Source organism: Leuresthes tenuis, unplaced genomic scaffold (genome assembly GCF_036924035.1).
Source record: "Leuresthes tenuis unplaced genomic scaffold, fLeuTen1.0.hap1 SCAF_20, whole genome shotgun sequence".
In the NCBI taxonomy this organism is placed as follows: domain Eukaryota; kingdom Metazoa; phylum Chordata; class Actinopteri; order Atheriniformes; family Atherinopsidae; genus Leuresthes; species Leuresthes tenuis.
The window spans coordinates 32353022-32380546 of NW_027325374.1; the positions used below are offsets into that span (position 1 = coordinate 32353022).

The window sequence follows — 27525 nt, forward strand, 5'->3', positions numbered from 1 at the left end:
ATGAACAGGAGGGGGATATTTGAATAATTATTATTTGTATTTAAATTTGCATCTCTAAAACTGAAGCTAGCGCAGAAAGCCAGTTTGAGTCCAATTAAATGTATTTAGGCAGAAATAATTCAACTCTCATCCACATTATGTGGGTGCGTTTTTCTGTGGTTTTAGTTGGATAAACATGTTATTTTACAAGCCCACTTTAAGTCTAGTCTTTTTTTTTTCCCTTAGGTTGTATACATTTAAAAAAAAAAGTTTTAGAGCCTAATGGTTATGAAAACAAAGGATATTTTGAATTTTTACAAAAAGCAGCTATATTAGGCCCCTTTTTTTCTGTGCCTGAGAGCATATGTTTCAGTGTCTAAAGTTGCTACCAACCCAAAAACACAGAAAAACACAAGCCTGTTACTTTGTTTTGAGCCACCTAGGTTTAAACATGTCTCACTGAACAAGCTTTTCAGACTTTCAGTGTAAATTTCCCTCATCTCCTCTGCTAAGCCTTAACCTCTGAGCCCCACTGGCTTGCATCCATCCGAAATGTTCTGCTGTCAGCTGCACTGAGGAGCATGCATCTTCCATCTAGCAGCAGCAGCCTCAGAGGATATAAGAGCCCAGTGGATAAACTATATCTGAGGCTAATGTTCCAGCAGAGTTAGCTAAAGACATCCCACTGTTTTAACAACTTGGTCCAGTTCAATGCTGGACTGAAGAAACTGAGCCACAAAGAGGATCAGTTCCAACTCTCAGAGCCTGAACTTCAGAGCAGGGAAATGGAAGCATCTGAGAAATAATTCCTCATGGTTTATTTATTGATTGATTTTTTTCCTTTAGCAGCAGCTAACGCTAACAGCTTAGCTAATGAAGATGACGTACACCCACTTCTAAGTTATTGCTGTTATTTTCTGAAAGATGAACATTATTGTTCCCACAATACTTTAACTGAAGCTCTCTATTTGAACGGTTACGTTCTGTAACTCAGACAACCTTCAGCTGTGTGTAGCATAGATCCTTTCCTCACTCTCGTCCCTACATTGTACCACCTGGGTTCAAATCCCCTGCATGAAAGGTATTGCCTCCAGTAGGGGTCCTTAGGCAAGACCCCCTTAGCCTACATGCCTATCTGTAAGTCGCTTTGGATAAAAGCGTCTGCTAAATGCATGAACATAAACATAAACACTCTCTACATATTGATAACCAGTAGGCTTCACAGGTGAACTGCCTTTGTGTGCTCATGTTGGCTTTGCGGTCACTGTATTGTGAAATGTGTTACGTCAATCAAAGCACAAGCACATCTTCGCTTTGGATTGTTATATCACATGTGCCACCACCTATTAACAGAACAAAGTTGTGTAGAAAGCAGTGGGCCATACATGTCTTGTTCCTTGAAAGGATAAGGAATTTTCCCAGATTACCATCATGTAATTAATTTAAAATGGGTTTACATTTAATGCCACACTTTTCTTCACACTGCTTGAAACATTCCCACATAACAAGGGACTTTTGGAGTGCCCTTTAGCTGACCCTCCTTGTTTTATCTGTGAGGACCATGAACTAAAACAAAGTTCTGGGAAGATCATTGTCACCCAAAAATGGCCCTGGCTGGGAAGCTGTACTTTTCGGAGTGCCTGGTAGTCCTGGGGTGGGACATGCTCTGGCTTGTTCTCCGGTAACTGATTGACTGCCCCACTGATGTAACAGTCAACCTCAGCTATAACTTGTGAAATATGTTTAATTAACAGTTTATTGCAGATTTTGTTTCTAATTATTATCTAAATATTAAAATTTCACAACCAAATTCTCTGATGAATTCAGAAATGTTACTCCTAAATATTTTGACAACAGTCTTTTAGACCCATTTTCACTTTTGAGTTTTTGACCTCTGCGATTCTTCTTATATTCCCAGATTAACTGATTAACTTCACTGAGGAAATGTTCAGTCTGGTATTTATAACAAGAGGTTTTGTGAAGGTGTTGCTGGCATCAAATTGAAAACTAACATATAATTTCCATCAAACGGAAAAAAAAAATCAATTTCAGCATTTCATTTCAAGATCTGGTACTATTTTTGATCCAATAAAGACTTTAAAGGATTTGAAATTCATTGATTTCTGTTTTTGTTGTCATTTTATTCCCAACTTTTTTGATAGGGCTGTACTCTGGGGATTCCTTAACGAGGGATGTTGTCATATCTGGTTCTTCATTTCTTTTGTTGTATTTTGTGTGGTATGGTTGCCTGTTTGTTTTTTACAAGCTGATTTAAAAAAGCTATTAAGTTGAAATAGTTGTATGTAAACCACAGCTGTTATTACTTGCTAACTGAAGCAGTACTGTCTGTTTCCACAGATATTACGCTGCACTAAAAACAATGGAGCAGCTGGAGAAGACTTATATTCCAAGGTAGGATCACACCATCAAGGAACATTCTGCTGTAAATCTTTTGAGTAGTTGATAGGTGCTGTAAACCAGGCTGTTGTGGCTGAACGACAAAAGTAAAGTTATGGCTGTAGAATCAGAACAGTCAGCTAATAGTAAAGCTGAGGAAACTGAGTTGAGGCTGTAATGATCTAATTGTGACAGCATTCATGTTGTACATAATCATTTGATCCTTTGTTGCTGTAGAACCAAGTGACTCCAAGTTCTTTCATCCCAGTGAAACAAACTTGTGTTGCTAGTGAAGCAGTGATGCCCTGTCTTTTGTAGTTTTAAATTTACTCATCCAAGAACATATATACCATGTATGATGTTTCTAATAGGATTAGTATTTAAGAAGTTTAAATTTCAAATCATGTTTGAAATGTTGAATCTAAATGTAATGCATGGTTGGACTGTCACTTTAAACTGCTGTGTTCCCTCTGCAGGGTCAGTCAGTACAGGTTCTGTCAGATCATGGCTGAAAACCTGCCTAGACTGAGAGAGGAGATTAAAGAGATTTCTATGTCAGATCTTAAGGACTTCCTGGAAAGTATCCGAAAACACTCAGATAAGGTTGGGGAGACGGCAATGAGACAGGTATGAGGCTATATTTACAACAGTGTCACCACTAGCTCTAAAAAGGTATTTATTAAATCAGAGTGTGTGTGTGTGTGTTCAGGCACAACAGCACAGGACATTTAACAGTGCAGTCGCAAAACAGGCAAGTGTGGGTCACTACATGAAGCCCGTGTACTCCCTCAATGGACGGACACATACTCACATTCCCAACGGACTGCTGATGGATGACACTGGAGATGAAGAGGAAGCTGATGAAGAGGTGAGGAAATATTATGTGCAGTTGGCTGTGACCAAAGGTGTTGATGCCTAATTGATGTATTATCTTACTTTTTTAAGTTTTTTAAATTTTCCTCAGCCTACATGTAGGCTATATATATATCTATCTAAAAAAAGAACAGTTATATTAGTGTTATGATGATTTATATGATGAAAACTTGAGTCATTTATAGGTGGAAAGATGTTGGTGTGCTTAGTACTGTGGGCTTATGGTAAGGTACTGGGTTCTAATGCACTGGTCAGCAAGGGCCATTGTGTGTGGACTTGAATGCATACTTTGTCAATCTGGGTAATCAGTAGGAAACATTTTCAGTCAGGTCCATCACAGAGTCACCTGCGTATCCTTCAGAACACTGGTTCATGGTAATACAACTCGAAGTTGGTTGTTAAACCAAGAAAATAAATAAATACAAAGACTTACGGACGAGCAGAAACGTAGGAGAGAATGAGCAGGCACACAAAGCAGGAGAATAGAAAAGCATCATCTCATAATCTGTGCACCCCCCCAAACATGCAAATCATGCAAAAGGCATGATTGAATTTTGTGATTTTACAGTCATTCTTTTTTATTTAATTACAAGGGGAGAAAACCTTTCATGATAACTTTGGTTAATGAACTCTGTTATAAAGTTTATCTACGTTTGTTTTATGTTGTGGTCATTATTAGTGCTATTTTGAAAGTACACTCTATATCAAGATCAGTCGATATAGAAAATAATATTGTGATAATATTTTTTGCCGCATCACCCAGTCCTGATAATTTCCTTTTACCTGAAGGGGTTTCCTCCCACAAGTTAAAGACATGTTAGATCCACTGAGGATTCAAAATTGGTCAGAGCTTTTGTGTGTGGTTGTCTGTTTCTCAATCTCTTTTTAAACTGGTCAAAAACCTGCCATCTGGTTCCGTAGAACAATGTAAAAGTGTTTAATTGAAATTCAGTTCTGCTTCAAATGACTGCAGTAAACACTGGTTTTAATTTGAGTCCAGCTTGGCGAGGCAACAGTGGGAACACAGCACTAGGGTGTCTGTACACACAAGTTTTCATTGAGGACTCTGCGGCTGGAGCACAGCTCATTGATTCTTTCTTGACAGAAATAGATGTTTACTGAACTTAACATCTCACATAGAGGCCCTGAAAGTTTTTTTAACCTGTTGTCAGGACAGCTGTAAGCTTATTCTCTGTCTCGCTTAGTGGGGTTGACCTCTACAGTCCAGCCGTAACTAAGAGAGTCGCAGCCTGTCGGATGGCGTGTGATGCCATGACTTATGTTGTTATACTGATATGCCTGTCTACTGAGAGGTGGTGGTATACTGGACCGATAGGTTTTAACCCTCAGAGCACTGGTGATAAAGCTCCTACTACACACAGTGGAAAAGGCTATTATCGACTTGTTTTGGCAGGAGTGCTGTCGTTTCAGTAAAGCCATGTGATCTGAACAGGATAGAAAATAGTCAAGTCAAGTTTATTCGTATAGCACATTTCATGTACAAATCAATTCAAAGTGCTTTACGTGAAATAAAAGCATTGCAGCGGGGAGTGGAAGAAGCATTAAAAATATGTAAAAGAATATAATGAGAAAGAAATAAAATAATCAAAATGAATAAAAACAAGCAACAGTCTAGATAAATTAAACGATACCTTGAAGATTTCTTGCATAGACACATGAGAAAAGAAATGTTTTTAACCTGGATTTAAAAATGTCTACATTTTGTGACAGTTTAATCTCCTGTGGCAGTTTGTTCCACATGTTTTCAGCATCTGGACCAGCTGACCTGAGTCCTTGGATCTAAAAGCTCTGCTGGGTTTATATTCTCTGAACATATCACAGATGTATTTTGGGCCTAAACCATTCTGGGATTTATAAACCATCAGTAGGCTTTTAAAATCTATTCTGTGACTGACTGGAAGCCAGTGTAAAGATTTTAAAACTGGTGTGACGCGTTCAGATCTCTTAGTCCTGGTTAAAACTCCAGCAGCAGCGTTCTGGATGAGCTGCAGATGTTTAATGCTCTTTTTGGAAAGTCCAGTTAAAAGACCATTACAGTAATCAAGTCTACCGGCGATGAATGCATGGATGAGTTTCTCCTGGTCTTTTTGGGAGAGAAAACCTTTAATTCTGTTGATGTTTCTGAGTTGGTAAAAAGCTGCCTTGGTGACAGCTTTGATGTGGCTGCTGAAAGTCGGATCTGAGTCTATCAACACTCCAAGGTTAGGAACTTGGTCAGTGATTGTAAGGGCCCGAGTCTCAAGATATTTACCAAAGCTGACCCTCTTCTCTTTGCTCCCAAACAGAATGATCTCAGTTTTGTCTTAATTTAATTGTAGAAAATTCTCTCTCATCCAGGAGTTTATTTCCTGCAGACACTGACACAGTACGTCTGCTGGGCTGCAGTCGTCTGGTGACAGAGACACATAAAGCTGTGTATCATCTGCATAACTGTGATAATTGATATTAAAGTTCTGCAATATCTGACCCAAAGGGAGCATATACAAGTTAAACAGAAGAGGTCCAAAAACTGACCCCTGGGGGACTCCACAAGTCATGGCCACTCGCTCAGATTCATAGCTGCCAGTTGAAACAAAATAACTCCAGCCTTCTAAGTAGGACCTGAACCAGTTAAGGACCGCTCCAGAAAGTCCAACCCAGTTGTCCAGCCTGTGCAACAGGATTCTGTGATCTACAGTATCAAACACAGCGCTGAGATCCAACAGAACCAGAACTGAAACATAACCAGAATCAGTATTCAACCTGATGTCGTTTAACACTCTAACCAGAGCTGTTTCAGTGCTGTGATGACGTCGGAAGCCTGATTGAAAGTTATCGAGACTTCCACTTTCATTCAGAAAGTCGTTGAGCGGGTTAAATATAACTTTCTCAATAATCTTAGACATAAAAGAGAGGTTAGAGACAGGTCTGTAGTTGTTCATCACAAAGGCGTCTAGAGTGCTCTTCTTTAGGAGTGGCTTAATGGCAGCTGTCTTTAGTGACTTGGGAAAAATGCCTGATGCCAGTGAGCTGTTAACTATTTGTAGGAGATCACTTTCTGCTGGGGTAAAAATAGTTTTTAAAAAGTCAGATGGTATTATGTTCATAGAATAAATAGATGGATGAATGTTTTTCGCAGTTTTCTACTTGTTTTTATCAGGCAGTATTTTGTTAAATAACCCTGCATAACAAATGTAGAAAATACTGACTGTTTAGCAATAATCCCGTTTACTCGTGTTGTTTCTGACAGATTCTTACAGCTCAGGACCTGGTGGACTTCTCACCTGTCTATCGGTGTCTTCACATTTACACGGTGCTGGTGAGTGTTTGTCATTTACAAATAGATTCATGTCATAGCAAGTAATGTAATACATTTCAGTACAATAAATGGCCTGATAGTCTGTGTGAGAATTTTGTCATGTAAAGGTCACAATTTCTGCATATACGGTGCTCGAAAACCAGACTGTCTCTTGATTGAAACAAGAAAACCCAGAAAAGGCTCTTCTAACTTTCATGTATGAAAATTATTCTCCAAGAAAACTTAAAATTAGTATCTGAAAAAGGTGTGCCAACAGTGTCTGAAGCTGCCCACTGCTGTTCTTCTGTGCATTGCATGCATTTTGTCTGCTGTTAAGCCTCTCAACGGTATCTGCATATTAATGCATAACGTTTTTGTACTGAAAAGCCCTTTTCTCTGCTCAGCAGATATTGAGCAGTTGGCCTCATTGATGCTGATGCAATAGCACTACAAACTAGTTTACCACAACATTAAAACCCCTTGTCTATCATTTTGTATTTCTCCTCCTGCATTGCCGAATGACTAGCAGAACATTGCATTGGAATGAGTGAACAACTTTGGTCTCATCATTTTTGTGGGGTGCATGTTTTGGCAGTGCAGCTTGAAAAGTAAAAAAGAGAAGATTCACTTCCAACAAAAATGATTTTGTAAAATAAACTTACAGTATTTTCCAGTGTACATTAGGAGAAGGTTCCTTTTACTTAATTTCTTTTTGCAGGGTTTTGATTCTGACTTGAAAAAGCATAATAATAGCCTTGAATATAGCCTGAGAAGTCTTTTTCTGTATTTCTTTGTGTCTGCAGGGTGACCGAGAAACATTTGAGAACTACTACAGGAAACAGAGGAAAAAACAGGCGCGATTAGTATTGCAGCCGCAGGCTAACATGGTGAGCAACACGTTCATTAAATATACATGTCAATGCATATCAATCAAGTTTAGAGTACCAAACTTAATAATTAGTAGCATATACAGAGCATAAACTTTCCTGAATTTAACTCACTTATACTAGATTAAATGTTTTGTGTGATAAAGCATTTGACCTGGAGACTTATCAAACTTCAATGAACAGTTAGTGAATAAGTGAATTAGCCAGCAGTGAACAGAGCTTTGAGTGACTAACCCGATCAAGTAAGCTGCCCATGCAGAGATGTTGAATGTCCTCTTCATAGCTGGCCCTTTTGTTCTTATCTCTCCACTACTGAATAAAGTCAACTAGAGCCTAAAAACCCTTGGGGAAAAAAGCCAGTTATCAGTTTTGTCCTATTATTTTGCTTTGTCCTCGTTCTGTCCCTGTATTTGCAGTTCACTAAAGGGAAATTAGAAAGTATCAAAAAATACTTAATGGATAATGGTCGTGCTAAACTGACTTCCACTAGGACAGCCTTTGATTATTGACATCCTATCACAATAATCACCAAGGTTGAACCATTTAACGATAACTTAAACAATATGTGTACTCATGATTACTTCATTATACCTGTACAGCTGCACAGTTGAAAAATGATCCAATCAGCTAATAATTTTGCAACAGTCATTCTGAATGTGGCGTGATTGTTTGTGGCTTATGTGAGTACAGTTTTGAACATACTTCTGCAGCGTTTCTGCATTTGAGCTTCACTAATGAACATCTGCATGTTATAGCATTTTGCTGCCACCTGGGAGCAGTATCATAAATAAAGTAGGATAGTCTGCTCTTGGTTGTATTGGGGCTGTTTTTTGTATTTTAGCTTGGTTCTGCTGTGGAAAAGAAAGAAGTCAAAATGGAAAAACATCTCTTTTGTGATGGAGTATAACAAAGTTTACAATGCTAAAGACTGTCCAGTACAGCTGTTGTTTTAGCTTTTTTTTGTTTTTTGTTATTTATTGTAAAAAGCTTAATCTTCTTATTATGAAATCTGTTATGTAAACTTTCAGTGGTACAGTGTAATCTTGTTAGCATATGCACTATTACGTTTTTTGCACATACATCCATCTGCTTTGAAAAACACATTTTTGAAAATCCCTCTCAAAAAAGTCAAAAATTGCCTTTTATTCTTTTTATTTAGTTTTATTCCAGAATGGCCTTAGAGGCAGGCAGCTCTGAACATATCGTGTGGTTTCTTACATCTTCTTGAGATTTTCCACTGAGCTTTTTCCTGTGAAATCACAGATTTCTGAAACGGTGTTCTGTGCTGGTTTGGATGCTGTGCTGCTGGAAGGACTTCTGCTGTAACTCTGGCAATTGTTTACACCTGTTATAATGCATAACCATGGCAACAGGGAAGTTCGAGCAGCTAACCGAGCTTTCCAAAGCCCAAGTAATGCTTGAATAAGACTCCAAATCAAGATGAGTTTAAGAGAATACATCATGGATGCAAAAGAGGAATAAAATGGAGAAATAGGTGAAACAGGGTTTAATGATTTCCTCACTTGATCATCATGGGAAGTGTGAGATTACTGGCAGATAAAATGGAGAAACTCGGACCCCTGATGAGGACACAGCAGGAATATCAGGAAGGCAATATTATATTTTCATCAAGGAACAGACAGAGACTGCAGACAGAGTGGTAACAGTAAAGGAGGATTACAGAGCTGGTTAACAACAGATGGCGTAATCCTGGACATGTCACTAAGAAGGAGCGTCTCTGCACCACAGATGTTGAACTGTTGGCTGTGAGTTCCTGTCTATGTTATCTACAGAGAGATCACCTGTGTTGCCTGCCAATGCTGCATTTGCGCTCATCAGCTAAGTTGTTGCTAAGCTACAGAAACAACACCCCAACCCTCTGATGATGACCTCTGAAGATTTCTACCACATCTTCCTCTTTGCTGCACCTCAACGTTCTACATGTTTGTTAGCTGATTTATATTTCACTTTGTAGTATATTTATAATAATGGCATATCTTTAATAATAATAAGTACTGCAATATTATAAATTCCCTTGGAATGAGTGAAATGGTTTTTATTTACATGTAAAATGATCGCTCAGTATAAGAAGAAAGTGAACATACAGATCAGTGGCAACATTCACATGGTCAGTCCATTCTGATCTTTGCTGTAAATATCCTGACATAAAGTCTTGCTTGCTGTGGGAAGGGGTAGTGCTTGAATTCTTCCACAGAAGTAGCCATGGTTTGTTATGACTAAGTGTTTCACTGGTGTTTTTGAGGAAACATTAGGTTTACGAAGTACTTTACCTTAATGCATCCTTTCTTCCTAATTTGATGTGCCTCTCAAGGCCAAGTTGTAGGTTCAGTGGCTGTGTGTGCGCTGGGTTTCATTTGTACTGCTTGTTAGTTATGAGTTCTTCTGTGCATTTTACATTTGCACATTGGGGAAGAAAATGGAGAAACTATGTTGACACACAAGAAAATATGCATTGGTGACTTTTATGTATTTGTGTATTCATGTATGTTAACATGGCTGTATCTGGATGTGTCTGCGTTTCAGCATGAGACAGTGGAAGGCTACAGAAGATACTTCAATCAGATTGTAGGGTAAGATGTTCCCCTTATATGATTTCATCTTTGTCTGACATATTTGTTTTTTAAATTATCAAGTTTCATGGATTTTTTTTGTGGTTTGTCCACAGGTTCTTTGTTGTGGAAGACCATATCCTCCATGCCACAAGAGGCCTGGTGACCAGAGTTTTCACCGATGAACTGTGGAACATGGCCTTATCCAAGATCATCGCTGTGCTCCGAACACATTCCGTAGGCTAACACACCCAGTCACAGATATGCATGAACACATGGCCAACAGGCAGAAGATAGTGAATAAGAAGCAGACTGTTGGAAGTTAGTAGAGAATCTCAGAAGAACCCTTATTCAGTGGCAGTTAAACACACACACAACACTGTGGATGCTTGTTTACTTACAGACACATGAATTATGTCACCCCCAAGAGAAGAGGTCAAACCCCAAATACGAATTAAAAAAAAGACGAGGTCGTTGGGCCCTAATGAGAGACAGATTTTAACAATAACAGCAGATTAAGAAGCCATATTCCTGACCGCTGAGCTCCAGTCAGTTGTAAATGACCCAGAGGATTATGCTAACAGTTTAAAGAATAGACTACACAGCATGGAGCAAGGACACTAACAAAGGCTGCAGTCTCCCTTTTGGCCTGCGGTCCCTCTGCTGCGCCACAGTACAAGCAACTTCATGCTACATGGTCAAAATGTTTTTTTGTCCCATTTTTTATTTAGAAAAAGGAAATAAAAGACTATGGATTTTCTTTTTAGTTCTTCCAGTATTTTGATTACCAGAATTTTCTCTACATATCCATTGACAATTTAATTGTTTGTTAAATTTAAAAAAACTCAAGTTCTAGTCGTACTACTGAATGACTTAAAGGTCATGTTAATTATAGGACTAACCAGATCATAGATATAAATGTAGACTTTTAATATGATGTGCTTATGTCAAGTCTAATGTCCACATGATTGTTGGTGTGTGTGTGTGAGTGAGTGCGTGTGTGTGTGAGGCTATTTTCAATCTCACGGTTGATTTACAAACGTCTGTATCTGACTGAATCCTTGTGTCAGTGTTAAGGGGCTAAACTGGGTTGTCCCTGGAACTTGCAATCGATAATAGAAAAAATGAATTAAATAACATCACCTTAGATTGCCTCCATTATTTGTACTGAGGGTGCAATGAAAAGCAAGAATTCACGAAGAATTATATAACTGGCTTGATCAGGACATGAAAGGAAATGAAAATTGCAATATTTGCTAGTATGTTATCAATCAATCAGTCAGACTTTATTGTTAAAGCACTTTTCATACAAGATTGAATGTAGCACAAACTGCACAGAATGCAAGTGTAAAAAAAATGTAAACAAAGCAAAGAGCAAGTGTAATAACAGTACATCCCACTTTGTACAACATCCTACCCCAGCTTTCATGTGCTAAGGGGTGTGTGTTCTGAACCACAATCAACGTAAGGGTGACGAAATTAGGAAGAACTGAGGAAAAGCTGTCATATTTAGATCTAAATACCCAGATATTTGTATGAGGTGATGGAAATCGTATCGCAAATGACATGCTAACTGGCTGTTTTTGAATGACGTTAAATGCTTGAATGATATTTCTCCCACAACAAAAAACTGTCTAACTTTATAGCTAAACCATATTCATAAGTGCTCAACCTGAGGGATGTTATTTTCAGGTCTCACACGGCCATCTGCAAAGTTTGATAGCTGCAAAAACAATTGTAAATATAGCTGCAAGCAGCGATGGCGGGGTCTAGCAGAACAGCAGGTAAGCCTGCGGCTGCTCAGGAGGGCATCATGAGTCCATAGACCAAGTTTGGTGTTTGAGATGAACTCGTCTTCATCCAGGGATTCCAACGGTACCTCATTTGTCCAATTTGAAACAACGGCTCCACAGCTATGAGCAAAATGCAGTTTTTCTACTTATAGCGCCCCCTCTGGGTGGACGTTCACCAGACTTCTTGGGCCTCTTACAGACTTGGTCATGAGTCTGTGTTATAAGTTTGATGTCAAAAAATCAAATAGTTGCTGAGACATGGCCTCACGTCCTGTTTGGCGCGTCATCGCTGAGTTTGATTGGCTGCTACGGGCAAATGGAAGCGAATATAAAAATTCCACATGATAGCTCTTGTGGGGCATGGTCTGAAGATTCTATATGTCAAGTCCCGTGGAAATCAGACAATCTGGGTGACCTGTAATGCGTTTTGAAGGTTTTTAACATAATTCAAAATGGCGGAAAATCCAAGATGACGCGAATGACGTCATAGGGTTCGTTGACCTCGGATATATCCAGGGATTACAACGGTACCTCATTTGTGAAATTTGAACAATCGGGTCCAAAGATATGAGCAAAAATGCATTTTTGCTAAATATAGCGCCACCTAAAGGTCAAAGGTCACCAAAATTCTTGGGCCTCTTAAAGTAGCAGTCATGAGTCTGTGTCATAAGTTTGATGTCATAAGACCAACCGGTTGCTGAGATATGGCCTCACGTCCTTTTTGGCGTCGTCGCCGCTAACTTTGATTGGTTATAGTGGGTGAACAAAGTCGAAATTGAAAAATCCGCTTCCTAACTTTTGTGCAGATTGGTCCAAAGATACTCTGTGCCAATTTTCATGAGAATCGGTCAAAATGTGTGAACGAAGAATCCTTTTGAAGGTTTTCAACAAAATCCAAGATGGCGGAAAATCTAGTCAGACGGAAAATGACGTCATAATCCAAGGATTCCAACGATACCTTGTTTTTGAAATTTGGACCAACGAGTCAAAAGTTATTTAGCTGAATGTACTTCAAACTTTGACATGTTGGTGGCGCTAGAGAGTTGGGATTTTGGGCACGAAATTTGTTGAGTTTGCTAATGGGAATGTCCTAAAAATATGGGCAAAATTTCACAACTTTTTACCATAGCGTTAATGAGGCTGCCATAGACTTCAATCGCAGCGCAAAGTAGAAGAATAATAAGAAAAGCTACTAAAACAATAGGGTTCTGCAGCTTCGCTGCTAGACCCCTAATTAAACTGGATGGAGGAAATACCCTTTCACACACACTGGTCACACCATATTGGTGCAAAATAGACGCTCAGCCTCTCCTGTTCCTCTAGTAATTCACACATACCAAACAGAGATGACGCAGTGCCACACCGCTCCAGTGTATAGCATCAGTCTCTACGAGTGTGTGAACCTGTGCAAATGTATGTTCAACAGGTGCCAGCCTGGATGGGTTGAATTCGGAGGAGAATTTTTTTGTATTTCCCTGTATCTACATGACAATAAATCTGATCTTAATCTTAATCAGTGTGTGCTCACTCATGCAAGGCAACCTCATGGAATCAACAGTGATAACAGGATAGAAAGTATTTTTAAAAGACGCCCACAGCCCTAATGTGACTCCAAATACTGTACCTCTCTCTGTCCATTTGTGCATGATGTGTGAGAAGGTGGCTGGGGCCCCAAAAGAGTGGAGAAGGTCATTTTTTACATTGAGTCTGGAGATAAGAGAATCTGCCAGTGGCCTTTGATCAAATCCAGTATTACGGAAAAGCAAGCGGTCTCTAGCTGGTTCAGGAGCTTAAGGACCTGGGACATGGGATAAGCAGCAAACAGTGAGATTTCATGCATCTTTCTGCAATCCACAATGCATCAGAAGAGTCTCAACATGAAATTAAATAAGACTTGTTGAACCCCGAAGGGGGAAGAATACCCATTAGGGAAATTATTCAGCAATTTGGCAGCACATGCTTTTTTTGGAGAGAGACACAAATAAGCTAAACAGATTGGGTAGCATTGTCATTTTTGGCTCAAGCTCTTTCATCTTGCTCAAGAGAGAGACATACACACCTTCACCAGGCTTACAGGAGGTTGAGGTGGCAAATCTGTATCCTCTTTTACATAGATTCCCCATCATTGCACATTGTGTCATGTGCCAAAGTATAGAGTCGGGGTTGAAGTTGATTTGCAGTTGATACACCTCTGAGCGGGCAAGTAAAGTTGTAACTAAGGTAAAGCAGGCCCACCTTGCTTGTGTTTACACACATCATGCCAGCATCCAAGAACTCGCCACTCTATCAGACTGTGCTGTCATTATTCAGCTGATTCTGTGACACCAGATTGATGTTTGTAAGCAGACAGTGATGTGAAGCTGAGCTAGCTCTGTTTGGGATGTTTCAATTATGAGGAGGAGTTAACAAACATGTCTCTTTTTTTTGCCTTTACGGTGTAACCGATATGTGAGAGAGGCTGAAGTTGTTCCATCTCTGTCAGAACAGCCTCATGGTCAATATTACTCTACTCGCCTTGTGACCACAAAAAAATCCTAGACACTTGGCAAAGAAATTGAATGTTGAAGAAGGGATAAATACAGCACCTTTTCTCCCAGCAATAATTGTTTTAGGTGTGTCCATCTCTACAGGCGTTCTTTAGGCTCTTGAGCCTGGAGCAAATTCTCCCATAACAAATGTCCAAGCAAGTGCAGGTCCAAGATGGGATGTATTTAATTTATTTCAGGCTTGGACTTTATTAAAAATGCAACATTATTCAAAAATGTTTAAGACACTGCATAGTTTTCTGGCAAACATTAGCTCAAAGGAAGAAAATCACATGAAGACTTGAGAAAACTCTGCCACCTCAACAAAAAAAGGGTCTAGCCATTTATCCTAGATTAGTTGATACACATGAATAAAGTTTGAAATCATAAACTTCATAGTCTCATTCAGCTGCTCCACCAGCCCGACTGTAGGTAGATGGTAGATGCTCAATACCTTTATGTGTTGTAATTTATAGGGGTCTGTAAGTGTTTTAAGACTTGAATGAAGAGCCCAAGTCGGTCATAAATCTCATTCAGGATTATGAACGGGGAGATGACCTGAATTAGTGAAATGCTCTTGAAGAGTTGCTGTATCACATTCTGTAATCTCTCAGAATAAACACAAAGTGATTACTGTGTGATCGGGCAAAATGGCCTGATTGAACTGAAAAACCATCCCCCGACGGCGGTTTGGGACCCAAAACTGGAGAATACAGTCTCCATGAATAATTGTTTGTATCCGTATAGGTTGGCAACTAGTCCACGGTGTACCCTGCCCCTCGCCCAATGGCATTTTGGATAGGCTTCAGCCCCCCCTGCAACTGTAAAATGGATAAAGTGGCTACAGAAAGTGGATATATGGATCATTTCCACACATTAGGATGATTTTGAACATCACCATGTACAGTTTTAATTTCTACCCAACAGTTGAAATAGGTTATGGTGGATTGGAGAGCATTGCTTAGGAGGTAACCTCTTTGCAGCCTAAATGTATATCTGGGCCAATCTTTTGCACCACCTGTACCACAACATGAAAGGGCAGAGCTGCTCGGACTGCAAACACTTTTAGCTGCTTACCATGCTTCTCTGGTTTTGGTGAAAGCAGACAAGCATGGTAAGATGAATTAACCAAAGGTTGAGCAAGACCCTGGCTGGGGAATCGGAGTGGGTTAGATTCTACCATCCCCCATTGCTGGAGGATGTGATGACCATGACAGAGGACCCTTTGAACCCTTTGAGCAAGACTGCAGAGAAAAGATTGCCTGCCTCTGCCTGCCTAGATTCAGTGTCCCACAGACATCTTCTAGCCACGCTCACTCATCAGAACAGCATTCCCCCCTTCCCCAATCATTTTCCATGGCGCAGCCACCTTCCTTATTAGTGTCTTACTTTCAAAATCTCTTTATATTTTTACTTTAGGATTTGCAGTTGTAAATGATCCCAAGAACAATATCTTTTCCAGGTTATTACTTCCCAAGATTTGAGAATTGATCTCAGCACAGAGATACAGAAAATCAGCATACAGCACAGATTTGGATGAAAACAATTCAGAGAAGTCCAACAAAATGGGTCGACGATACAATACAACAAAACAGTAGTGGATTTGAGACTTGCAATGTGGGGCAGAGAGATTGACTGTGAGGCATTCAAAAGATCTATAACTGTTGCTTGTTTTTTTTTTAATTAAATTTGTTTAAATGGTTGAATAGCTGCCACTCCTTCTTCTCTCCCAGTACTGCACAAAAGAAAGTTTAAAGAATAGACTGACTTTCCCATATCAACTTTCTTATAGAAAGTTGATATGGGAAAGTCCTGTGGAGTCACTCTGTGACATATTTGTCATAATATTACCAGGTTTCTGTTGAGCAGTATAGCTCTATTTTATGATGAGACACAAGGTCATTTAAAAGAAGAGTTTTTTTTAGAGGAATATAATCCTATGTTTTGAATTCCACATTTATTAATCATCAGAGTTGACCATAGTAATTGAAGTTGGAATATTTAGACTGCTGACATTTTGAGAGAATTTGACAGTTATTTAACTGATAAAAAAGTTATTTTACCAGCTATAGCTCAAATGATTTATACAGTGTTGTGTCATGACAACACACAACATAACATGCAATGATTTGCTAAACTGCTCAGCTACCCTGAGGAGAATCATGATTTACAAAAGGGAAACATTTCTATTGATCAGATTGGTTCTGCTCTGTTGATAAAGGTGATGTTCTACTTGTTCTATTTTCTTGCCACCCCTGAAAAACACTTCCATGTGTTGAAGCTTTATGAACAGATTACAGATAGACTTATAAAACATTTTGATTATTTGGTTTTAAATAGAGAATTTTTACTGGAAATATATGGGAGATTTTTCATAATGCAATTCAAAACTTTTTTTGCCTTAATGAACATTTTGGGTAGTTAAATTTGAGTGGGTTTCAGTACAAAAACTCTGCCCTTAAAAGTCACGTTAATAACACAGTTCTGAACAAAACTATCAGAAAATGCAGTTTAAGTTTGTTTACATTGGTCCTCCATCAAATAGAATATTATCTTTTAAAAAACTTCTCTGATGCAAGATATATCACAAGGTCTGATGGCTTCATCTAGAGGCTCCCGCAGGTTGCAGTGTGATATACTTAATTTTTATCACAATATCATGCCATGACAGCTTACTTTAATGTGCCAAGCAAGCAGTAGTTTAGTAAAACGAATTGAACAGCCAGTGTTATAAATCTGAGGGTTTAATTGCATTTCAGTATAAAATTGTAATCTTTTACTCTGCCTGAAGTCATCATCTCTACACGGTCACTGCTTGTTGTTTTGCCAGAACAATTCATATCGATTTAACAAAAATGCAGTATTGTGCTCAACCTATTGAATAGCTGTGAATGGGAGCAGTTGGAAATATTGATATATGCTCAGACTGACAGCAGAAGCTTCAGCTGAGGCTCAAACACCTTTCAAGTTGCATTCGTGATTCATTTGGTTCAGGCACTGAGAAAAAGGGACTGCAGCCTATTATCATAGTTAACTCTCAGAGAAGAAAGTTTGAGAATCCTCTGAACGCTGGAGTTAAAACCTTCCAGTTTAAAAACGATTTTATCCATTTTATCTCCTGACCTACAGTAATCCCTGTAGATATTTCCTTAAGTTTGACTTCGTCAGATTGCTGTTGCAAAATATTCCAGAAAAGCACCTTTGGAGTCATTTAGACATGAGATCAGTATGCCCAATTGTTGTCCCACTGATGGAAAGTGGTGAGATTTTTAGACTTCTACATTTTGAGCCTTTAAGGTGTTAAGAACTTTGCCTGTAAAGACTTATTCTGTCACCTGATTCAATGTAAAGAAATATGTCCACATTTTGAAAGTTTTTGATAGTCAAAGAGCTCATTCACGTAGCACTACCCAACTTTCAGTTACAGCACTCTGGATGGGAGCCACTTAGTCAGCAACCGTAGTATTTCTTTGCTTATGCAGATTTTCACTGCTGTTTGTTTTTGTTAATTATTTGGTATTTCATCTCCAGTCATACTGTGATGACCCAGACCTGGTTTTGGAGCTGAAAAATCTTATCGTTATCTTTGCTGACACATTACAGGTTTGTTCAGATTGATGCTACTTCAACAGATTGTGGACGGAAGTGTGCAGAACAACTGTCATTAATACATACTATTTTCTATGTATGTGTGTGTACAGGGTTATGGATTCCCAGTGAACAGACTCTTTGACTTGCTATTTGAGGTCAGAGACCAGTACAATGAAACTCTGCTGAAGAAATGGGCACTGGTTTTCAGGTGGGATTTCCTGATGTGACACTGTGACTGAATTTGTATCTCTGCTGACAGAGGTAGACTAGTCTTAAAGACACAAACTAACAGCAAAAAGAAAAATACAGTAGTAAATTACTAAAAGTCTGCTAGTACTTAGCTGTATTTAGAACAGTTTTGTAAAATGTCCTGTCAAAATTTAAACTCTGCAGTTTTTCTTAACACCACATGTGCTGCTAAAGTTTTTACCCATAAAGGGATATTCCAGTTTAGTTTTATTCTTTTCAGTTACTTACCTGCAACATAGAGCAGTTAGTTTGGAGAATCGGACACAGAAGCTGATGGAGGGGACAGAAGAAGGGAATTATTCCAACCTGAAACTCAAACCTTGTACACTTTACACCACTTAAAGTTGGCTTCGGATAAAAGCATGAGGGATACCTTCTACATTCTTTTAAAAGCTGTAGCTAATGTCGGTCCGTGTGTCCGCTTCTGTTGTTTTTTTTGTTCCTTTTGCTCTTCCTTTACACAGCAGCTTTAAAATGCATTGTTTTAATCATAATTCTCTCTCATTGTGTGACAGATTGTTTTATGATGATTTTGACCTTAGTGTATATTATTTCAGAATATATTTTACTTGTCATGATTATCTGAGCAAACAGCACTTTGCAAATTTGTGTTAAAGGTACTACAACTATGATAAAGGCTTTAATACATAGCTTCCCTGTTTTACTAAAAACAAAAAGTGTGCGTGTACAATGAAGGATGTTGTTTTCCACAGGGAGATCTTTGAGTTGGACAACTACAGTCCCATCCCCGTTGAAACGGAGGAGGAGTATAAGCTAGTGGTTAGCCGCTTTCCCTTCCACGATGCTGAGGTAGAAAAGGTACCAAATACAAATACCATTGTCTCATAATCTATTTGTATATGTGGACATTTACATTCTCAGCAGCATTATAATACAAGACTGTTATTTAATACTGTTGTTTGCTGTGTTTTGTGTGTATGTATTTATGTAACCAGCAGGACTTTCCTAAGAAGCTGCCCATGTCCCAGTCTGTCCCTCAGATCTACTCACAGGTCAAAGAGTTCATTTATGCTAGCCTCAAGTTCTCTGAGTCCCTACACCGTAGGTAGGTTACTAATAATTTAGTCTTATTCATGTCCACACTAATGCAGTTCATTTTGAAATTTATAACCTTTGATCATTGCATGTCTCCATTAATATGTTGGTGACTAGGGTTTTCAGTGAGCCCCGATCTATGTAGCATGCCATGACCATTTAGATTTCTTTCTGAAACACCTGTGTGGGTGGAGAACTGTATCAGTGTTTGTGTAGCCTATGTCAACTCGCAGTTAGGCTGCACCCTAGGAGATATCTTCACAGCTTACATTCCCATACTTTTTTTTGTGAAAACATTGAATCTGAACTTGGTTTGTGTATCCAGTTCAACAGAAATTGACGACATGTTGAGAAAATCAACCAATCTGCTGCTGACAAGAACTCTCAGCAGCTGTCTGCAAAACCTCATCAAGAAACCTCACATAGGACTGACAGAGGTGGGAGCAAATCATGCTCAAACTAATCTCAAACATGTCGTGACAAAGCACTTCACCATTTTATGTAAAACTAACTTTCCTTTTGTAGCTGGTGCAGATTATCATTAACACCACCCACTTGGAGCAGGCCTGCAGATATCTGGAGGAGTTTATAACAAACATCACCAGTGTCTCCCCAGAAACAGTTCACACCACAAGACTCTATGGCTTGTCCACATTCAAGGTAACATATATAACATATATAATCTGTCATTTTGTGTCTTCTTTTTAAAAAAACAAAAACAAAACTAGGCTCAAAGGCGCATGACTTGATGCTCAGGAGATGATTACCAGTGACTGGTACCACTGAGTGGTTTTAATGGCCTGGTGCTGAGGGCCACATTAGTCCGTTTAAATGTTTTAATGTTCAACTACAATAATGTTGATTAGACTGTATTTAAAACTTTACTTGTCCTGTTAAATCTAAAAACATTTTCAGGATGCTCGTCATGCTGCAGAGGGAGAGATTTATACCAAACTGAACCAGAAGATTGATGAGTTTATCCAGCTGGCAGACTATGAATGGGGCATGGCTGAGTCAGATGGCCGTGCCTCAGAATATCTCATGGACCTTATTAACTTCCTGCGTTCCACTTTCCAGGTCTTCACACACCTTCCGGTGAGTTTGATCAGCCCACTATCCATTACACATAGAACTTTCTCTGGGAACTGCCATACATTGACATTGTCTCCCTGGTCTTTCTACAAATTTTTCCTTCTTTTTTATGCTCGTGTTTTTCTTTTTAAGATTGTGGGTTGATTTTGTTTGTCATAAATAGTAATGTGAAATTCTACCTCAACCTCGGGTTTTCTGCTGTTTTGTATGTTCATCACATCCCTAAAAATGTGGGCTATCTCAGGATATAATTGGTTTACATTGTTAATATGAAGTTTAACGTCATTGATCTATTCATATGCAAGATTTTGATCCTCAATAAACCAAGGCACATTTGGTGGTAGCAAAGTGTGAAGACTTGGTCAGTAAGTGTGTTTTGGCCCAGAAAGCTGTGTGATAGTCTGTTCAGTCCCATTGTCCAGTCTTTGTGGAACACTTGCCTGCCCTCACCATTGCTTTCCAAGCCTTGACTACATTATGCTTTTTTTTGGTTTTTTGGTTGTTTTTCCTAGAATGTGTCCTTCCTTCCCATTCACATCTTTTGTAATAAACAGTGCTATAGCTGATTTGTTTTATTCCTTGATTAATTTGACTTGTCAAGCATCCAAGATATTCTCCAGTTGAATTTAATTCCTCCTGCCCATTTATTGTTGCCACATTTTTTTCCTGTCCTTTCCCCCCTTCCCTCCCTCTCTTCCATTTTTGGTTGGTTTGGGGTTCTCTGCTCAGAGTAACAACAATGACCATGCATCAATGTCGGTGAGTATTCTGCCTGCATTTTCTAACATTTTGCTGACATTCTACAGGCAGTGGGGACATGAAATGCATGCTTTTGTTTGAATGCAGAAGCTGCACTTCTTTAGGAATGTGTTTCTGCTGGCAAATGTTGTTATCCTGGGGATGACATTCATGTACAATGGTAATGTTTACATTGCTGGCAACAGACTTTCTCATCATGTGGGTCATAAATTGACAGCTAAGGCCAGAAAGGGGCAGGTCTTTTATCGGGAGTTCCTCTAATGGTGTCCAGAAACATGTTCTTTTTTACAGACTTTGAAACAGAAACACATTTTCTTCCTCAGTGTCACTTACTTCTTACAATCTTCCTTACAAAAGTGATAACTTGGTGCCCATTTATACTTGCACAAAAAAATGGAGAGAAAAAAAACCAAAACCTCCGAACAGCACATAAACTTTAGACATGACGCTATGCGTTGATTGAAGATTGTCTGAAAGTTAGCTTCATTCAGGAGAGGCCATAAACAACCAGTTTCAAAGTAAAGAGGGCTTAAATCTGAATTATCTTAACATATAGTCACACTTTGTCACAATACAGATCTTTTTCCTCATAGACTTCTTTCTTTTCCACAGCAGAGCAAAGGTAAAGAACCAACAATAGCACTGACACAACCAAGAGCAGCCTATGGCAGCTCAGATTGTTCCACATATATCTGATATTGCTTCCAATTGGTAGCTATAAAATGCTTTGAAATTTAATTTTGAGGCAGCATAAAAGCAACCATCATCACGTGTGAAAATATTTTTCTCTCAAATCTCCACTTCCTTTTTTCCCCCCAGTTTTTTGCCTACGTTTACCAAGTTGCATGCTTGTTTTTGCTTGGTCTGATTTAGATTTTTTTCTTTTGGTGAATGTAATGAGTGTGCATGGCTTCAGGCCAAGATTGTAATATTAGAGATTCAGTGTTATCTAGTCCCTTTGGAGAATATGTCCAAGCTCAACACACATTAGGATGGTCATAATCTGTGGAACATTGGAACATCTGACATCTTGTGCCTTTCAGTTCTGCACTCTGAACTTATTTTTTGTGTGTTTTTAATGTCATCAACATGAATACAGTTTTATGGCAACAGCCTTGTTTTGTAGTTGTTTGTACAGCCAATAAAGGCAAGTGATCACACAAAGGGTTAGCATTAGAGCCAGTCAGGTACAACATCGACTTCTATGTTGTCTGCAGTTGGCTGCGCAGAGTGGCTTCAAATGGTAAATGGTAAATGGACTTGTACTTGTATAGCGCTTTTCTAGTCAAACTGACCACTCAAAGCGCTGTTGTTTACAATTCTCTCAGCTCCGGATTGACCAGGTGTACAAATACAGCTGCTCCTTCACAGCTGAAAAATCACCCTGGTTCCAGTTTCAGCACCAGAAACAGCAAAGTTCTTCAGTGTATTACCTCTGCTTGGCCAACTGGTTGCTCAATTGGCCTGTCAAGTGTTACAGTATAAACTTTGTGAAACTTTCTGTGTTTGACTTTCTAGTTAACTTTCACCTGTAGTGTTAATTTGTGACAGTTTATCAATCAATCAGTTTAACTTTATTTTTATTACACTTTTCACACAGTTTTTGCAATTAAAAATGCTTTACAGAAATCTCTTTGTTTCAGTCTCTCTCTCTCTCTCTCTCTCTCTCTCTCTCTGACAATATGAAACTGAACTGAAAATAAAACTGACCTCAGGAAGCACTAGAAGTGAGAAAAAACTAGAGATGAGGTTATGTAACATTAAATAAATAAATATATTCAAATGAACTAAAATAGGATCAAAGAAATCAAATAAAACGAATAAATAAATAAAATATATAACAAAACCAACTGAAATAATGTAACTAAAATACTTTCAAAAGGGTAGAAAATCTACCTAAACTCCCATATTTAAAGGTCCCGCATGTAAATCACAAATTGAATTGGTTGTCCCAAACTACTGTGGCTGCGAAAAATCCAAAATGCTTCCTCTATATTTAGTGTTCAGTTTATCAACATTGTATTGGTTTTCACATTATGATGAATATTCTGTTTTAGATTGCCATAGTGACACACTAGAACTTTATTTAACTACCAGCCTTCCTGCTAAGTGAAACACCTACAGATAGAGAGAAAAGAAAAAAGAATAACTTTATAGACAGCTGTTGCTACGTAGATTTTCCATATGTCCGTACATGTGTATGATACTTTCACTACACAGTAAAACAGCTGAATTTTAGAAGACTAAAGAAATCCAAAAATCAATATGTTGAGAAAGCCTACAATTCCCAACCCACAGGATCCTTGGCTAAAGGTAGCTAATTGCTATGACTTATATTTATTGTATTTTTGTTTACATGTTTCCCCAGAAACATGCTGCTTCCCCAGAAAGTTAGCTGAGAGAAAAAGCTGACATTTAATTATCTCGTTATTCTTCCTTTTTTCTATTTATTTATTATATCTTCATACCATCCTTGTATTCTTAGGAATTTTTTATTTTACTTGTATCCTTTATTTATGTCCTCCCATACCACACGTCTTTCTCTGCAATCTTTTTACTCTTTCAGTTATTGTTCTCTCCTTCCCAATCTTTCATTTCCTTCTCATCCTCATTATCTTGTCCCCATTCAAATTTTTCCATCTGTCCCTCCTTACTTGATTTCTCTGTTAACTTCCCTCCTCCCCTTCTCTCTATGTGCAGGGAAAAGTGGCCCAGACAGCTTGTATGTCAGCCTGTAAGCATCTTTCCACATCACTAATGCAGATGCTGCTGGACACAGAACTCAAACAGATCAGTATGGGCGCCATTCAGCAATTCAACTTAGATGTCATTCAGTGTGAATGTGAGTATAAACATTCTTTATTCATTTCTTTTCTTTTAAAAACATTTCCCCTCATCACAGTTGTAACATATTTATGATATAACCAATGTGAAAATGTGGATAGACACACATTTTCCATTAAAAATATTTACTGTCAAATGCAGATTTTTTAGGCTTCCTCTGACGAGCAGAGCAGGAGCACATTGTTTCTATATAAAACAGATTTGTCTTTGAACAGAGATCTAATTTAAGTCACCAGCAGCTTGATGTCATGTTTTATCTCTGTAAAATGTCAATTACAATGTGGACTTGACGAGAAAACAAATTCCATTAATAATTTTTATGATAATAATATGAATTGTGGCTGTGAACACTGGTAGGTTTCCTTGACGGTGCACTATACACTATATTGCCAAAAGTATTGGCTACAGGCTAATATGACCTCGCCCCACCCTTTCCAGCTATAACAGCTTCAACTCTTCTGGCCAAGCTTTCCACAAGGTTTAGGAGTGTGTTTATGGGAATTTTTGACGCTTCTTTCAGAAGTGCATTTGTGAGGTCAGACACTGATGTTGGACAGAAGGCCTGGCTGGCAGTCTCTGCTCTAATTCATCCCAAAGGTGTTGAGGTCAGAACTCGGTGCAGGCGAGTTCTTCCACACCAAACTGGCTCATCCATGTCTTTATGGACCTTGCTTTGTGCTCTGGTGCGCAGTCATGTTGGAACAGGAAGGGGCCATCCCCAAACTGTTTCCACAAAGTTTTGAGCCTGAAATAGTCCTAAATCTCTTGGTATGCTGAAGCATTCAGAGTTCCACTGGAACTAAGGGTCCAAGCCCAGCTCCTGAAAAACAACCCCACACCATAACCCCCCCTCCACCAAAAATTACACTTGGCACAACGCAGTCAGACAAGTACAGTTCCCCTGGCAACCACCAAACCCAGACTCCTCCATCAGATTTGCAGATAGAAAAGCGTGTTGCGTCACTCCAGAGAACGCGTCTCCACTGCTCTAGAGTCCAGTGGCGGCGTGCTTTACACCACTGCATCTGACGCTTTGCATTGCACCTGGTGATGTATGGCTTGGATGCAGCTCGGCCATGGAAACCATTCCATGAAGCTCTCTACGCACTGTTCTTGAGCTAATCTGAAGGCCACGTGAAGTTTGGAGGTCTGTAGCAATTGACTCTGCAGAAAGTTGGCGACCTCTGCGCACTGTGTGCCCCAGCATCTGCTGACCCTGCATTTTACGTGGCCGACCACTTCATGGCTGAGCTGCTGTCGTTCCCAATCACTTCCACTTTGTTATAATACCACTGACTGTGGAATATTTAGTAGAGAGGAAATTTCACGACTGGACTTGTTGCACAGGTGGCATCCTATCATGGTACCACACTGGAATTCATCGAGCTCCTGAGAGAGACCCATTCTTTCACAAATATTTGTAGAAGCAGGCTGCATGCAGAGGTGCTTGAATTCATATACCTGTGACCATGGAACACCTGACTTTAATTATTTGGATGGGTGAGTGAACACTTTTGGCAATATATTGTATGTGTGTCAACCAGATTTGAAGACAGTGATCTTTACATGGTATTTCAGTTTGATTCTGATGTATAGTGAGGATATGATATCTGAGAGGAAAGGAGTGGGTTATTCCACCTTATAATTGTTATAATGCTTTAATTTACATTGTCTGGAATAGTCAGTTATTATTTTAATAAAAGTGAGTTGAATTGATGATTTTGTGAATGATTCAATTCTGAAAATAAACCCAGCCACTTTGATTTGGTACCCCATCAAACCAAGTGAAACAAGTTTGTTTGAAACTTTTGCAAATTTATTTAAAAAAATGTTTTACTTAAGTATTCACAGCGTTTTCTCAATATTTTGTTGAAGCACCTTTGGCAGCAATTATAGTCTTTTTGAGTGTGATGAAGCTTGACACCTATTTTTGGGCAGTTTCACACATTCTTCTTTGCAGAACCTCTCAAGCTCCATCAGGTTGGCCATTTTCAGATCTCAACTCTGGGCTCTGGCTGGGGCACTCGAGGACATTCAGGAGTTGTCCTGAAGCCACTGCCTTGTTTTCTTGGCTGTATACTTTGGGTTGTTGTTCTGTTGGAAGATGAACCTTTGCCCCATTCTGAGGTCCAGAGTAGTGATCGACTGATACAGGTTTTTTGAAGCCGATACCGATTATTTTGACATCAGTCTTAACCGATCCCCGATATGTGCTGCCGAATTCTTTGGGCTGATTCTTGAAGCCGATATTGTTTTTTCTCCCTCCATTTACATGATAAAAATGATACAGTGATAACAAATGTTACACAAGTCTCAATTTAAACAAAAAAATCAGCATGAACCTGTGTTTTTTACCCCATCAACTCCTCACTAAAGGTTGTTAGTGAAGTGCTGCAACACAGGATTTAATTTCTGTAAAATTCAGTATATTTTCATCTAGTGCTACATCTTCTGTTTGATTTGTAAATTAAACAGTTTGTTAATTTTTTTCTGCATAAAATGAAATGACCATGTTTTATTATCCATTTATTATGCAAAGACAACACACTTTTAGGCCTAAAGAAAACTGTCAAAGAAGTTGTCAAAGACAGACACAAAGAGAGCAAGACAAACACACACAGCGATGTGATAGCCGCTCTGTACCGGCCACTCCACCATACAGGCCCGATTGGTGGAGCGCTGCAGAGATGGTTGGCCTTCAGGAAGGTTCTCCACTCTCCACAGAGTAACCATCGGGTTCTTGGTCACCTCCCTGACTAAGGCCCTGTTAACTATGGGATCTGTTATAGAAAAGTGTGTGCTTTTCCAAATCATGACTAATCAACTGAATTTATCAAAGAAGGACTGTGATCAGCTTGTAGAAACTTCTGAAGGATGATCAGTGGAAACAGGATGCACCTAAGCTCACTTTTGAGGGTCATGGCAAATGCTGTGAATACTTATGTAAATGTTTTATTTTTGTTTTTTATTTTTTTAAATTTGAAAAAGTTTCAAACAAACTTGTTTCACTTTGTGATGTTTCGTGCGTTTTGAGGTAAAAAATTAATTTAATCTATTTGGGAATAAGGCTTTAAAACTGGAGCGGTTCCGGATGCAATGTATATGCAAATACATGTTGTAGCTAACTACAACTATATATATATATATATATATATGTGTACTGATAATCGGTATATATATAGTTGTATATATAGTTGTAGTTAGCTACAACATGTATTTGCAAAGCACACATGTTTTCCCTGTGTATGCGTGGGTTCTCTCCAGGTTCTCCGGCTTCCTCCCACTGTCCACAAACATGCATGTTTGGTTAACTGGTGTCTCTAAATTGACCCTAGGAGTGAGTGTGAGTGTGGATGGTTGTTTGTCTCATTTGTCTCTGTGTGGCCCTGTGATGGATGTACCCCGCCTCTAGGCCAATGACAGTTGGGATAGGCTCTAGCCCCCCCCCCCAAAATAAACCCTACAGTTGGATTAAGCGGCTATAGAAAATGGATGGACATATACATATATATATATATATATATATATATATATAAACATGCAGACGTCAGTGGGATTTAGTGGCTAACAACTTCAACAAATCTTAATTTCCTGTTTTAGACAGTTTTATTA

At 38.9% G+C, this 27525-nt stretch overlaps 1 protein-coding gene across 7 annotated transcripts in view; it reads left to right on the forward strand.

Moving 5' to 3' along the window:
* The window catches only part of exoc6 (exocyst complex component 6), a 93329-nt gene that overhangs the window by 53711 nt on the left and 12093 nt on the right, over positions 1-27525 (forward strand). For 2 of the 7 annotated variants that reach the window (XM_072373450.1, XM_072373452.1), the window contains exons 6-20: positions 2338-2391; positions 2853-3003; positions 3086-3244; positions 6500-6568; positions 7351-7434; positions 9979-10025; positions 10121-10241; positions 17854-17925; positions 18024-18121; positions 18876-18981; positions 19119-19228; positions 19544-19655; positions 19744-19878; positions 20134-20313; positions 23770-23911. In XM_072373450.1, coding sequence (XP_072229551.1) covers positions 2338-2391; positions 2853-3003; positions 3086-3244; positions 6500-6568; positions 7351-7434; positions 9979-10025; positions 10121-10241; positions 17854-17925; positions 18024-18121; positions 18876-18981; positions 19119-19228; positions 19544-19655; positions 19744-19878; positions 20134-20313; positions 23770-23911 — 1640 coding nt within the window. Of the gene's footprint in view, positions 1-2337; positions 2392-2852; positions 3004-3085; positions 3245-6499; positions 6569-7350; positions 7435-9978; positions 10026-10120; positions 10242-17853; positions 17926-18023; positions 18122-18875; positions 18982-19115; positions 19229-19543; positions 19656-19743; positions 19879-20133; positions 20314-21039; positions 21070-23769; positions 23912-27525 lie in introns of all 7 variants that reach the window. The other 5 variants (XM_072373447.1, XM_072373448.1, XM_072373453.1 and 2 more) reach the window with 5 other exon arrangements.